At 42.1% G+C, this 14,691-nt stretch overlaps 2 protein-coding genes across 2 annotated transcripts in view; one reads left to right on the forward strand and one right to left on the reverse strand.

Annotated features, from left to right (window-relative positions):
* The window catches only part of RGS12 (regulator of G protein signaling 12), a gene marked incomplete in the record, with an annotated part of 188,317 nt that overhangs the window by 133,209 nt on the left and 40,417 nt on the right, over window positions 1-14,691 (forward strand).
* On the reverse strand, window positions 1,465-2,308 carry LOC102491607 (septin-10-like). The gene is made up of 2 exons (XM_027773596.1): window positions 1,859-2,308; window positions 1,465-1,728 (listed from the first exon to the last, which is right to left on the reverse strand). The coding sequence occupies exons 1-2, from the start codon at window positions 2,304-2,306 to the stop codon at window positions 1,673-1,675; spliced, it is 504 nt and encodes a 167-aa protein (XP_027629397.1). The 5' UTR covers window positions 2,307-2,308; the 3' UTR covers window positions 1,465-1,672.

Genomic DNA, 14,691 nt, shown 5'->3' on the forward strand with positions numbered 1-14,691 from the left:
TTTTAAAGTGTTGAGAGTAGCCAAATCTGAAGAATCCTGACAAATTACTGTTTTTTTAGCTGTAAAAAGGAAGCCTTTTGAATTGATTCACTTGAATCGAACTTTACTGATGTCAGTGGTGATTCACTTTAAGATGTGCTGTGGAAAAGTGCCTGGAATTTGGGAAGTAAAGTGCTATCCCAGAGTAAACTTGGCCTGGCCCTATGTGTTATGTTCATGGCTGGGAAGCAGAAGGAGTAGAGACTAGGCCTCTGCCCAGGCCCTAGAGCACCTGTGGCCCTTCCTGCTAGCTCTGCTCTGCATGTGCTCCTAGGTGCCGGGATAGAAGCAAAAGAAAAAGTGCTTAGTTAGCCTGGGCTCACACAGGCCATCTGTGCTGACCCAGGACAACCCTCAGCATATGACAGTCCCCAGTTTGTTCCAATACAAGTCCTCCAAGCTGCATCTTGACCAATTTAAATATGTAAGATGTAGATAACAAATCTTGAAAAGAATGTAGATAACAAATGTATAATTTGAATACTTAATTTTTTCCATTATACAAAATTACATTTTATATTAAATGCTATTATTTTTTAATATGTAGATGTCTTTTATTTGTCAAGAATAAATGTCAGTTTTTTTTAGAACAGTCAAGTACAAAAAATGAGTGAATTTTATATGCCTATGCCTTAAGAGAAGTTAGAAACTATCAAACATTCTGAGGGTACTAAGGCACTAAATGCAAAAATCCCCTGAATTATCTGAATGTTTGTGTTCAATATTCAGATATACAGTTGCTTTCTTTGGATGTTGAAATATTTTAATGAAATGATTCAAGGCTATTTTCCCCCTGGAAGACAGAGTTTAAGCCAACAGATAAGCAATACATTCTAATGAAATTAGTGTGACACACTTGAGGTCAAAGAGCAAAGGGTTTCTATACCTGGACGTCTTTACCTTTAAAACAGTTGTTTGGTCACAGCAATGTATCAACCCCAGTAAGGCACGGTAAAGCACGGTCTTCATGTCATAGGGCCCAAGAATCTCTCAGAGCATTACCAACTGGGTAACATAGCAACCATTAGAAAGCTCTATAAAACTACTGGGAGGTTAGAGTTTTAGCTCACAATACATTCCAAACATAGATTCTTCCTTAAGTTTATATTTAAAAAGGCTCACCCTAGACTATAAATGCAATCAGAAGCGTAACGTGAATGCGTTCTGATCTCAATGACACGGGGACTTTGCTCTTTGGCTCAGTACTTAGCAAAGTCACAGTAATTTGGCAGCAGAAAATATTCACGCTCACTGAAAAACAGCCACTGAAAATTCCCTAACAGTGATTACGCAGCAGTATCATTTACATAAGGATTCTGTATAGCCCTTACTACGCTCCAAAGTGTTCTTCCATGAATGTCAGTAACTGGCCATTTGCCAGGCACAGAATAATAAAGCAAATAAAAACAGCAAGAAAATCAAAGCACATTTCTAACTTTTTAATAACTTCTGCTTGTGATGATCTTCTGTGCCTTGTAACTTCTGGTTTACATAAAATTAGAGTTCTTGCAGTCCTTTTTAAGGTTGCTACCCGATGCCATATAGGGCTGGTTCTGGAATATCTCAGAGGTAGCTTTCTTTTTAGAGAAAGCGATGATTTCTTCTTCCAAACATTTTCTCTTCTCTTCAAGCTTCATTCTCTCTTCCTGATGAACTCTTTTAAGGTGCTCGAATTTGGCCTGCAGCTCTCTTTCAGCTTCTTTCAAAATGGCTTCTTTTTCCTTTACTCTCTGGACAAACATCTGCTTCATTTCCTCTTCCTTCCTTTGCCGTTCACCATAAAATTCATGTCTTTTGGCTTCATAAGTCTCCTGAAGACTGACCGGCTTGTTCTCGGGGCCCACGTCTGCGAAGCCCATCTCCTCCAGTTTGCAGCGCCGGTACAGCTCGTAGTGCCTGGCGTGGGTCTGCTCCCGCAGGTCCTCCATGTTGGTGCAGATGAGCATCTCCCGCAGCTTCACGAAGTCGCAGTGGTTCTCATTCTCCACTTGCACGACACCCCAAGGGTACTGGCGAGCTTTGACCATCTTATTTCCGACTTTAACCTCATCCAAACTTCCGACCACAGCAAACGGCAAATGTCCGTTCATCGCAGCGTTGACTTTGGCAATGGTGTCATCATCTGTGGGGAACTGGTATATCTGGACGCCGTTGCTGACCAGCTCACTCATAAGCTTGATCTTAAACTTCTGCAATTCTGTTTTAGAAATCGCATCTGCTTTAGCAATCACTGGTATAATGTTCACTTTGCTATCCAAGTTCTTCATGGTGAGGAAGAAATTAAGCAACCGGATTAAAAAAAGGTCAATTTGTTAATAAGAACAAAGCTTTAATTTTTAAGCAAGGAAAAGTAAGCATTTTCTGTATTAGAAAAATCAAATCATAGCTCATGGGACTAAAAGGCAATTATCTTGAAATAAGAAAAACTTGTTTTATCCCTAGAAGACACATACCTTTCTTCTTTATTTATCTGGTCACCAAATCCCACTGTATTCACAATAGTCAGTTTCAATCGAACGTTATTTTCCTGGAGTTCGTATGTCTGAGCTCTAAGTTTAACATGTGGGCAAAAATGTGAGGATTCATGGTCTTCAAAATTAGTGTTAAACAACGTGTCAATCAGTGTTGATTTTCCAATTCCAGTCTCCCCCACGCAGAGAATGTTGAAACAGAAGCCCTGCTGAATGGATCTGTTGACCAGCTGAACAGGCAAACTCTCGAGACCAACGTGGCCAGACATAGTCAAAGACCGAATATTTTCTCTTTTTCTCTGCTCATCCTCAGATAGTTGTGAGGGCATACAAGTTGTTCTCATCGCCATGTGAGTTTGAAAGGTCGGGTGCTGCGCCACCTCGGAGGCGGCCATGGGCGCAGGCGGCAGCAGGGTGCGGCGGTGGTCCCAGCGCCGGCCCCAGCAGGCGTCCGGGCGGCAGCGGCGGCGGCGGGCTAACAGCCGGGCGTGGCCGGCTAACGGGCTGGGCGGGGGCTGGGCGGGGCCGGCCGGGCGCGCGCATTGGCCCCGCCCAGTTCTGTGCGCGGAGCCGCCCCTCCTGGACTCGGCGCGCCGGAGGGCGGACAGTCGGCGTGAGGTCGGGCGCCCGGTGCGGAGCAGGGCGCCTGGAAGCTCACGCCGGGAGCCCAGGCCCGGCCACTTGGCGCTCCGCCCGCGGCTGAAACAGAGATTGCGGCTCCCCCCCCCCCCGGAACAGCGCGCCTGGGCGCCCCCCCCGCGGCTGAAACAGAGATTGCGGCTCGCCCGCCGCCGGAAGCGGGCGCGGCCTCGGGCTGCCCGGGGCGTGTCCTCAAAATGCTATTAATTTTGAAAGGCCTGTCTTATCTCATTTCTTGGTACTGTTTTATTTAAACACTTCAGATGCATTTTTTTATTGCAGCTGTTTTCCAAGTACTGAAACTTTTTAATCGAGTAATTTATACACCAAAAAATTCATATACCATCCATGAAGAGTTTGAGGAATTTTCACAAAATGAAAACACCCTGGTGTATTACCAGGATCTATATCAAGAAACAGAAAATTGCCAGCATTCCATAAGTCCCTCTGGGCCCCTTCAGTCATTACTGCACAAAAAGGACCATTCACCTAACTGCTGACACATCAGTTATGCCTGTTTTTAAACTTAAAAACGAATGATTCAGGGCTGGCCCTGTAGCAGAGTGGTTAAGGGACCTGGGTCTCATATAGGTAACCACAATTGAAAAACATGCCGGATATGTGTGCATACATACCTCCTGATGGGATGGAGACATGGAAGAAAAAGAATTGCAACATAACCATGCCCCCATTAGTGGGTGTTTTCTCTCTCTTCAGGTCTCTTTTCCTCTGTCTCTTGTTCTTTCTCTGACAAGCATATATGCCTTCTGGCAAAAAAAAACAAACAAAAACTATGCAGAGTTTACTTCTTAGTATCTGGTTTCTTTTTTAAAATAATTATTTAATTTTAAAAAAATTTTAATTTGCTATATGGCATGTACACTCACAAGACAGAGACAGAGAGAAAGAGAAGGAAAGTAAGAAAGCAAGCTGCTATGTCCAGGACTCAAACCGCAGTCAGTCATTTGGGAGTCCAGTGCCTTAACCAGCATGCTACCTGCTGGCCCAGTGTCTGGTTTATTTAACATTAGGTCAGTGAAGTTTTTTCTTTTCTTTTCTTTTTTTTTTTTTTTGAGAGAGATATTTTTGCTATAGGGTGTGTGTGCGTGCTTGCCAGAGAGGCAGAGAGACAAAAAGCAACAAATCAACCCCCAGGGAAAATACCACACCACAATCCCTTCTCCTCCATTCTCCTCTTGGGATTTTGAACATGCAGGTACATGCATCGACGTGAGTTTTTTTAAGCCACTGAGTCCAGGAGTTGAACCACATTTGACTACATGGGAGTACAGCAGTGTAACCATTACACCATCTGCTGGTCCCAGGTCTATGAGTTTTATACTTGTGCTTATCAATATTGTTTATTCTCATTGCTATGTTCTCTTCCATTGCATAAATATGTCACTATTTATCCATCTACTGTTGCTGACATCTGGGTTGGTTTTGATTCTTAGTAATTACAAATGATGCTAGATGACAAGCTTGCACAGGTCTTTTGGTGGACATCTGCAGACATTTGTCCCGCGATAGGCTGGGCCATAGGGTTTGTATATATCCAGCTGTAGAAAATACCAGTTGCCCAAAGCAGTTTTACTGTGTATGTGCTGACCAGAAGGGTTTGAGAATTCTGGGTGTTCCATATCCTCTCAACACTTTGTATTCTCTTTTTTTAATTTTAGCTATTCAAAACCTATACAGGGCATTGGGTTTTGGTTCTACATTGCAAGCCCCTGATGACTAATGAATTGAGTACCTTTTCATGTATTTCTTAAAAAGAATAATTTACAGGAACCAGCAGTTAGCGTAATGACTATGTCGCTGGACTCCCACGTAGCTGACCGCGGTTCGTGTCCCGGACCCGGTGGCTTAAAACTCACGCCGGGCACGTGTGCGTGTGTGCCCAAGATCCCGAGAGGAGAATGGAGGAGAAGGGATTGCGGCGTGACCATCCCCCCTGGGGGGTGATTTCTCGCTTTCTGTCTCTATGTCTCTCTCTGTCTGTCTGGCGAGCGCACACGCCCTACAGTGAAAATCTCTCCAAAAAAAAAAAAAGAATAATTTACTTAATTACATTAATTGTTATCATTTTAATTTGCTATAGGGCATATGTGCTCACCAGAGAAAGACAGAGAGAGTGGGAAAGTTAGAAAGCAAGCGACCAGGTCTGAGACTCAAATGGTGGCCATCCACGTGGGAGTCCAGTGCCTTCACCACCACACTGCCTGTTGGCCCCTATTCATGTATTTTTGACCACCTTAACTACCCTCTTTTTGTGAAATGCCATCTGATATTTTTGCTTATTTTTCTATCAAATCGTCTGCCCTTCCTTATTAATTTATAGAAAATTTAAAAATATATTCTGAAAATGATTCTTGGTTGAATTTATATATGTGTAAATACTCTATATTTGGGATTTATGTATTTGTGTTCAGTTTATATATGGAGGTAAGCCCTTCTGTAGTTAGCTGTTTATTCTCTTAGTGGTGTTTTTTGATAACCAAAATTTCTAAATGTAATACAATTTATCATTTTTCTCTTTAGAGAAATGTTTTTTATACCCTTTTAGAGCAATCTTTGCCCTTCCCAAGAGCATAAATGTAAAAACATAGTTGTTTTTATCTTTCACATTAAAGTCTCTGATCCATCTGGAATTGATTCTTTGTGTATGATGTGAGTTAGGGATAAGATTAATTTTTTTTCCATGTGGCATTCAGTTGTCCGAGCTCCATTTATTGAAAAGATAATCCTTCCTCATTGACTTGGAACAATACCTTTATCAAGTAATGTACTTGTAGATCTCTTTCTGCCTCAATATTTTGTTCCATTGGTCTCTTTGTCTATCATTGGATCAGAACTTGAGGTAGTGATCGTCATTAATGTCTTGGTTATTCCTCGCTCTTGCATTTCCTTATACATTTTGGAGCTAATTTTTAAGTCACTGGCAGCTTTTCGTAGTCATCTTCACTTCTATCTAGGCTGGGAGATGTAACACTTTTGGAATCTGGGTAGGATGCCTTCACCAGAAATGCTATTACAAGCATTACAAGCCACGAACAGCCATTGGTAATAGGACAGTTGGGTTTTTAAAATGGCTGCAGCTGTACATTTGTGCTCTTTTCAGGTAGTCACTTACTATCTTACTCTTGAGGCCATTCCCCTTTAGGAAGAAGTACTAAATCTGGATTGTGTCTTTTGCTTTGTGAAAGGCCATGTATTTTAGATGAAGGACTTCTGTAAGTATCCAAAACCAATACTAACTGAAAGTATTTCAAGTCAATGTGTTACTCTCAGGTGGATGCTGTTCAAAAAAAGATGAGGAAAAAGTACAGGCTTTGCAAAGACTTGGTTATGAGGGGACCCTCCACATCAGAGAGAAGCTATTGGAAAGGATTTGTCTGCCTCTGAGTAACTGGCAAATTGTAGAAGGATGGCTGCGGTTGTGTTAGAAAAACAGGAGCTATGCTATGCGAGTGCGTGGCAGGTCCTAACCCAGCCCAATGGTTAGGACGGCTGAGCAAAGCTAAGACCTGAAAGGTGAGGTAGTTAGCCCTAATATAAATTTGGAGAGCTGGGAGGAACCAGGTAAAAGCTGAGAAGGAATAGCTCAGGGATAGAAGGGGTGAGTGGTGGAAAATCTGAAACAGTGGCTATGGTATTGTGTGTCCATAGGGCAAGCAGTAAGGTGTGGTGAGAGCAGGCCCAAAACTGACCTCAGGTATTTGGCTTAGGCTTCTGAAGGGATGATGGTGGCGTTTGCAGACATGAAAAAGGGAAAAATGAGGAATGGGAAATAGTCAAGATTTTTGCTCTAGATAGACATGTGAGTTTTTAGATGCTTATTCAAAATCCAAATGGAGATGTTTTATAAATTTGGGGAACAAAAAGAAGTCAGGAGGAGCCAAATCAGGACTGTGAGGAATATGTCTAATCATTTGTATCCCATCAAAATTTTTACAAAATTGCTCTTGTTGGATGAGAGGAATAAGCAGGAGCATTTTCATGGTAGAGGAGGACTCTGGAGAAGCTTTCCTGAGTGTTTTTCTGCTAAAGCTACTGCTAACTTCCTATAAGCATGCTTATAATTTTTTTAAAGAGGTTTTTGCCATAGAGCATGTACGGTCTCCAGAAAGACAGAGACAGAGAGATAGAAAGTGAGAAATCACCCCCCAGGGGGGATGACCACGCCACAATCCCTTCTCCATTCTCCTCTCAGGATCTTGGGCATTCACACACATGCGCCAGGTGTGAGTTTAAGCTACCAGGTCCAGGACTCGAACCGTAGTCGACTACATGGGAGTCCAGCGACATAGACATTACCAGCTGTCCCGGCCTGCGGGACCGTGGAGCAGGTTTCTTGGGGGAGGGAGTGAGAGATGGGACAAACACACGCACACACACTACCAGGTGCTGATCAAGTCGTCTTCTTCCGTCTACTTCCGTTTATTGAGGAGAAATGGCGAGTTATATACAGCTGGCGGGAACCAATTGGTTGCCCAAAATGCAAATGAGATAAAACAGCATAAACCAATCATTAATGTGGGTGGATCTCTCCCGTTGCCTAGAAACCCAATCACTTTCGGGGAAAACGGTAGGTCACATGATTTCTGAGAAACGATTTGCTCAGTGAAAAAGTAAAGCCTAATGGTTTCCAAGATGGCGGATAGCTCGAAATGGCTCCCGTATGCAGTGCTTACCACAACCAGCCAACTGCTGGTCCCGCCTGTAGTTTTTTAAAAGGTTTTTGTTATAAAGCATGTGTGCTCCCCAGAGAGACAGAGACAGTGAGAGGGAAAGTAGCAAATTACCCCCACCTCCCCCCCCACACACACACACCCCTTTGGGGAGGAGTGATGGCCGTGCTTCAATCTCTTTTCTTCCATTCTCTTCATGAGGTTTTGGGCAGGCACACATGTGCACCCAGTGTGAGTTTCAATCCCCTGAGTCTAGGACTCAAACCACAGTCAGCCTCCCACAGTGGGAGTCCAGTGCCTTAACCACAGTGCCACCTGCTGGCCCTGACACTCATAATTTAAAGCATATTTGTTGTTCTTTGGCCCTCCAGAAAATCAACAAGCAAAATACTTTGAGCATCCCCAAAAACTGTTGCCATGATCTTTGCTCTTGACCAGTCCACTTTTGCATCATCTGGACCACTTCCACCTCTTGGTATCCATATGCTTTGATTGTACTTTGTCTTCAGGGTTATACTGGTAAAGCCATGTGTTATCTTCTGTTACAGTTCTTTGAAGAAATGCTCCAGAGTCTTGATCTCACTTGTTTAAAATTTCCATTGAAAACTGTCTGTCTACTCCTGTCTACAGCTAATCTGTGCACCACCATTTTGACACCTACTAATTAAAGTGGAGTGCAGAAAGTTTACTCGACTAATTTTTTTAGTCAGAATTGTATATGCTGAACCAACTGTGTCTGTGTAGTTAGATATTGTTTCTGTTGTTAACAATAGGTCCTGTTGGGAACCAGCAGTTAGCGTAATGGCTATGTCGCTGGACTCCCACGTAGTCGACCGTGGTTCGTGTCCCGGACCCGGTGGCTTAAAACTCACACCGGGCGCGTGTGCGTGAGTGCCCAAGATCCCGAGAGGAGAATGGAGGAGAAGGGATTGCGGCGTGACCATCTCCCCTGGGGGGTGATTTCTCACTTTCTGTCTCTATGTCTCTCTCTGTCTGTCTGGCGAGCGCACGCACCCTACAGTGAAAATCTCTCAAAAAAACAAAAAACAAACAAACAAAAACAATAGGTCCTGTTTAATTAGGGCATGAATAAAATGAAAATTTTCCTTAAAAATTGCTGAGGATGGCCTACAGCTACTGGTGCCGTCTTCATCATCATCTTGTCCCTTCTTAAAATGAATTATCTTGGGCCAGCTGGTGCTGGTGGTCAAGGTGGCTAGATCCCGTATGACTGACTGTGCGGTTCAAGTCTGGATCTCTCGGCTTGGAAAACACACTGGGTGCATGAGTGTGCGTGCCCAAAATCTCAAAAGAAGGGAGAAATGGAGAAGAAAGGATTGCAGCATGGCTATTCTCTAAGTGAGGGAGGGGTACTTTCTTGCTTTCTCTCTCTGCAGCAAGAGTACGTGCCCTCTGGCAAATATAAAGAAAAAATTATTCTTCGAAAACTGATTTATTTGCAGCATTTACCCCATAAACTTTTTGTCAAGTAATGGGTGATTTCCACATTTTTCTAGCCAAGCTTCACCAGGCTAGAAAAATGCTTTAATTTTAGCAGAATTCATATTGCTCTGATAGGGGCTTTTTTCAAATTGATGTCTCACCCTTCATACTACATCCTGTTCAGACCTGTTATAACGAGTTAGTGTGAGTTTATTTTGGTGCAAAAAAAAATAAAAAGAAATCTGTGCATATTTTTTTAATATGCTTTTGCCATGAACTTTTCGAGGACCCTTTGCTATTCAAGAGCAAGAATTAAAGTTATAAGAAAATTTTATGAACAATTTAATACTAATATGTTTGATTACTCAGATTGTAGATAACTTTTAGGAAATACAAATGATCAAAGTTGACCTAAGAAGTAGAAACTTTGATTAGATTAATCAACATAGGCAAAAATGATTTGGAAGTCAAAGATCAGTTCTCCCTAAGGCATCATACCCAAACCAATTTACTCAGTGTATCTATCAAAGAAGTAATTATACAGTAACAAATAACTTCCAATCCTACTATCTTTAAAAAAGCAAAAGTTCATTTTTTTCTTATATTACATTACATACCTACTACAATTTGGCTTTATTTTTGTTCTAAGTATTTTCTCTTCAGGATCTAGGCTATTGGAACAGTTCCCATAGGGGACACTGCTGGCCTTGTGACAGAAGGAAAGGACAACATGGCAGAACCAGGTGATGGCTCTGAATGCTGAAGATGCACATGTTATCCTCTCTCACACTCATTGGCCAAAGCATGCCATAGTCCCAGGGCTGACTGATATTAGTGCAGAGGGTGTGAATAATCCTCCCACAAGGAGGGGCAGCCAGATCCTACATGACCAACTGCAGTTCACATCTCCAAGGGCTTGAAAAACATGCTGAGTGAGTTTGCATGTGTGCCAAAAATTCTGACTGGATGAAGAGACATAGAAAAGGAACTGTGGCATGACCACACCCTATTGAGGAGTGCTTTCTTTCTCTCTCACTCCCTTTGGTGCATGTACATGCCCTCTGGCAATTTTTTAGAAAAGGGTGTGGTTTACACAAGGAATGAAAAGGTAGTTGAGAATTAGGGTACTTTCCTTTTAATTCACTGTTCATTCAACAATTATTATTATTATTATTATTATTATTTTGGAGAGGTTTTTTTCGCTATAGGGCGTGTGATCCTACATGACCAACTGCAGTTCACATCTCCAAGGGCTTGAAAAACATGCTGAGTGAGTTTGCATGTGTGCCAAAAATTCTGACTGGATGAAGAGACATAGAAAAGGAACTGTGGCATGACCACACCCTATTGAGGAGTGCTTTCTTTCTCTCTCACTCCCTTTGGTGCATGTACATGCCCTCTGGCAATTTTTTAGAAAAGGGTGTGGTTTACACAAGGAATGAAAAGGTAGTTGAGAATTAGGGTACTTTCCTTTTAATTCACTGTTCATTCAACAATTATTATTATTATTATTATTATTATTTTGGAGAGGTTTTTTTCGCTATAGGGCGTGTGCACTTGCCAGACAGAGAGAGATATAGAGACAGAAAGTGAGAAATCACCCCCCAGGGGGACGGTCACACCGCAATCCCTTCTCCTCCATTCTCCTCTCAGGATCTTGGGCGCACACACGCCCGGTGTGTGTTTCAAGCCACCGGGTCCGGGACGCGAACCACGGTCGACTACGTGGGAGTCCAGCGACATAGCCATTATGCTGACTGCTGGTTCCCAACAATTTTTTTTTTGAGCGCTCATTTTCTTTAAAGATTTTTGTAGGCACTGGGGATATATTGATGGAAAAACAAAGTCCCTCCCTTTCTGGAACTTTCATTTTAGTGGGGGAGTATTATGGGAATAAACAGATTATGTTATATTAATAGATTAAAGGAGTAAAACCATATGACTATCACAATAGGAGTCAAAGGAACATTCAATAAAATTAAGTTCCCATTCAGGTTTTTAAAGTTATACTTAATAGTCAAACATTAGAAGCATTCCTATTAGAACCAGAATTAAGACAAGGGTACTCTCTCTCAGCAACCATTTAACATTGTATTACAGATTCTGGCCAACACTGTAAGACAAGAAAAAAAAATTTAAAACATAGAAAAGAAGAAACCAAATAATTGTTCTTTGCAAATGATATTATCATCTAACTACAAAGCCCAAAGCATATTATTTAGCCATGCCTAACTTTAGAACTGATGGAGTTAAGCAAGATAAAAAGCAGTGAATTTCCTAAATAGTACACATATTCTCTATGGGAGTATGTGGAAGGGATCTTCAAAAATTTCATGGAAAATGGAAAACGATGTAATAACTTCAAAATTTTTTATACCAACGTAAACTCCTACTTTAATTCATTTTCACAGCTTTTGAAGTCCTTTTGTATATGTAAGTTAAAGTGTAAAAAGAAATATTTGGAATCATCAACACTGAATGGTTTATCCCTGGCAGGGTGGGAGAGTTTGCTAAGACCCGTAGGTAATGATCAGTAGAAATTAATGTTTAAATTTTTAAAAGAATTATTTATTCAATTTTATCATTATTATTATTATTATTATTATTATTATTATTATTATTATTAATTTGCTATAGGGCATATGTACTCATCAGAGAGAGACAGAGAGCGAGGAACTGAGAAAGCAAACCGCCAGGTCTGGGACTCAAACCATGGCAGGCAATGTGGAGTCTAGCGCCTTAACCACAACACCACCTGCTGGTCCTAGCCTATACTAATTAGCTTGTATTTTGGACAAAGGCTCCACTTACTCAACCAGTACCATTATCATTATTATTATTTATTTTGCCAGAGGGCATGTGTGCTCACTGTAGTGAGATGGAGGGAGAGGAAGAGGGAGAGAGCACTCCCCTGTGGAGTGTGGTTATCCTACAGTCCCTTCTCTTCCATTTCTCTATCCTGTTGGGATATGGGACATGCACACACACAAACCCATTGTGTTTTGCAAGCCTCTAGGGCCAAGAATTGAACTGTATGGTCAGCCATGTGGGGTCCAGTTCCCTTAACCACTGGGTCATGGGCTGACCCTCAACCAGTCGTATTAAATGACTACTACCTGCCTGGTATTGTTTGTCACAATATGCCTATGATGTCAGTATATAGTTATAACCACAGTTTTATAGAAAGGTTAACTAACTTGTAAGTTACCTAATAAGGAGTGAAGTTCTGACAGTATCCGTGCAAAGTCAGTATACTCATTACCACTTGGTCCTTACAAAAGCCCTGTGAAGTCAGTATATTGTTATTAACACAGTTTTACAGAAAGGTGGAGTATCTTGCCCAGCTAGGAAGAAGCAGAGCTCTGATTCAAATCTAGGCAGCATGACTCTGTAACCCACACTGTGCACTACAACATTCTAGCCTAGGTAAAATGGGCTGGAGGATCCAACTCCTAGAACAGAACTTGACATAGACAGTCAACCAATACCAATTGAATTAATGAGAATGAGGTAGTGATTATTTCCCACTTACTCCCCCCCCGCCCCCGAAGATAAGATTGAACTATCACAAGCCTCCTGCCTTAGCTCCCGGCTGGGATTACAATTACACGCCACCAAATCAGCCTTGTTGGACTGAGAATTGAACCCAGGCTACCCATGTGGTCCCTCCCTGTGGAGGACAGCGTGTTAGCAGCCCATGCAACTGTGGCTGGGCCCCACATACTCATCTTCAACCTCCCCACCCAGTTTAGGAATGGTTGGTTTCCTCCATGTCGTGGGGACTCTGCTGCATCACTTACTCCACGGAAAAACCCAAGACTTTGCCGGTCCTCACAACAAGGAGGAGGCCTTAGAGTTGGATATCCTGAGTCTTGACCCCACCATCGAGGGGGTGGAGGGCTCCAGACCAACAACTACAAGCCTTGGAACTTCCCTGAGCCCCAGAACATAGGACCGGTATGGTGATCACACTTTTGAAACTCCAGTTTAGGAGAAATGACTTTTTGAATTTGATTGTTTTATAACAGAAGTCATATTAAAGGTATAAGAATTACATCATATTTAGTTTTATGTCTAACATGTTACTTTTATTATTAAAATTATATGAAATCATGCCTGGTGTGCATCTGTGCCCATGATCCAGGCTGGCTGAGGCAGCTTCAGGACCTGTTAGTGGTTTCTCTCTCTTAAAAAAAATAAAAAAACTTTTTTTTTTTTTTTTTAAAGATTTTTGCCATAGGTGCATGTACTCACTGGCGAGAGACAGGGGGAAAGTGAGAAATCAGCCCTCAGGGAGATGGCCACACTGTAATCCCTTCTCTTTCATTCTTCTCTTGGGCACGCACACACACATGCACCAGAAATAAACAAACTTCTAAAAAATTGCGTGAAAGCATAACTGTCCCAGAAAAGTTAAGCTATGTGGTTTCCATAGCTAAACGTTTTCACAGTTTACACTTGGTATGTAAAGTAGGTCTTTTTCTTTGTCTCATATTATCTATTTTCAACTTAAGGGATAGCCTCTAAACATTGTCTTTGATGAAGAAGGTACCTTCTCCCGTGAATCTAGTGTGATTTCTAAGGAAAAGTGTTTCCTTCCCTGATGGTTGGTCCTCCAGCCCCCTGCCCTGTTGAAGAAGGCACCCTGTCCTTGTTTACATCCCTCCATTTTTCCAGTTAAAGCACAGGACTCAGGATATCTTCTAGGTTTCTGGTGTGGGTGGCCCCACCGAGGCTTGGAGAAGGCTTTAGGATCACTTCTCAGTCTTTCCCGTGAGCTCATACTTGTGGCCCTTAGGCTTCTCTGCACTAGCCATTGTCCTCTAGCTGGGGCCAGGCCACAAATGGAAAGTCAAACTTCATGTGTGGTCATTGGCACAAGAATGGAAGAGTATCCTAATAAAGTATAAATATCCTATTCATTGAAATGAATAAATCAGTTTCACAAAGGAATTAACCAGTAAATGACTAATGTCAATTTTTTTTAGGTCAATCCAGTATATAAATTAACTCAGGGCTGATCTTTGAAAAATGTTCTATGTCCCTTTTTGGTGAGTTCTGGGGGCTCCTGGTGGTCAGATGTGACCTTTAATCTGCCAGCCATTTATGATCATAGTTGATAGTGCTAAGCTTAGAAGCCTGAAAATTCAGTGTGACAAGTGACAAAATCCACCCATTTCTGCTCGTCACCTCACACTTCCCACATTGACCCTTTCTGGTTTCTATTCTGCCCACTCAGATGGCCTCACGAGCTCTCCCAGCATTTCACCCCCATCTGCTTGGCATTTCACTCTCTAGAACTTCATGTAATTTCAGACATGGCAAGTTTGTTTGGCTGTGCTTTGCCAGTTATAAATCAGACTTTTCTAGTACTGACTCCAGGAAAGACCCAGAATTCAGATTGCTGC

The sequence above is a fragment of the Tupaia chinensis genome, unplaced genomic scaffold (genome assembly GCF_000334495.1).
Source record: "Tupaia chinensis unplaced genomic scaffold, TupChi_1.0 Scaffold000360_1, whole genome shotgun sequence".
Classification (NCBI taxonomy): domain Eukaryota; kingdom Metazoa; phylum Chordata; class Mammalia; order Scandentia; family Tupaiidae; genus Tupaia; species Tupaia belangeri.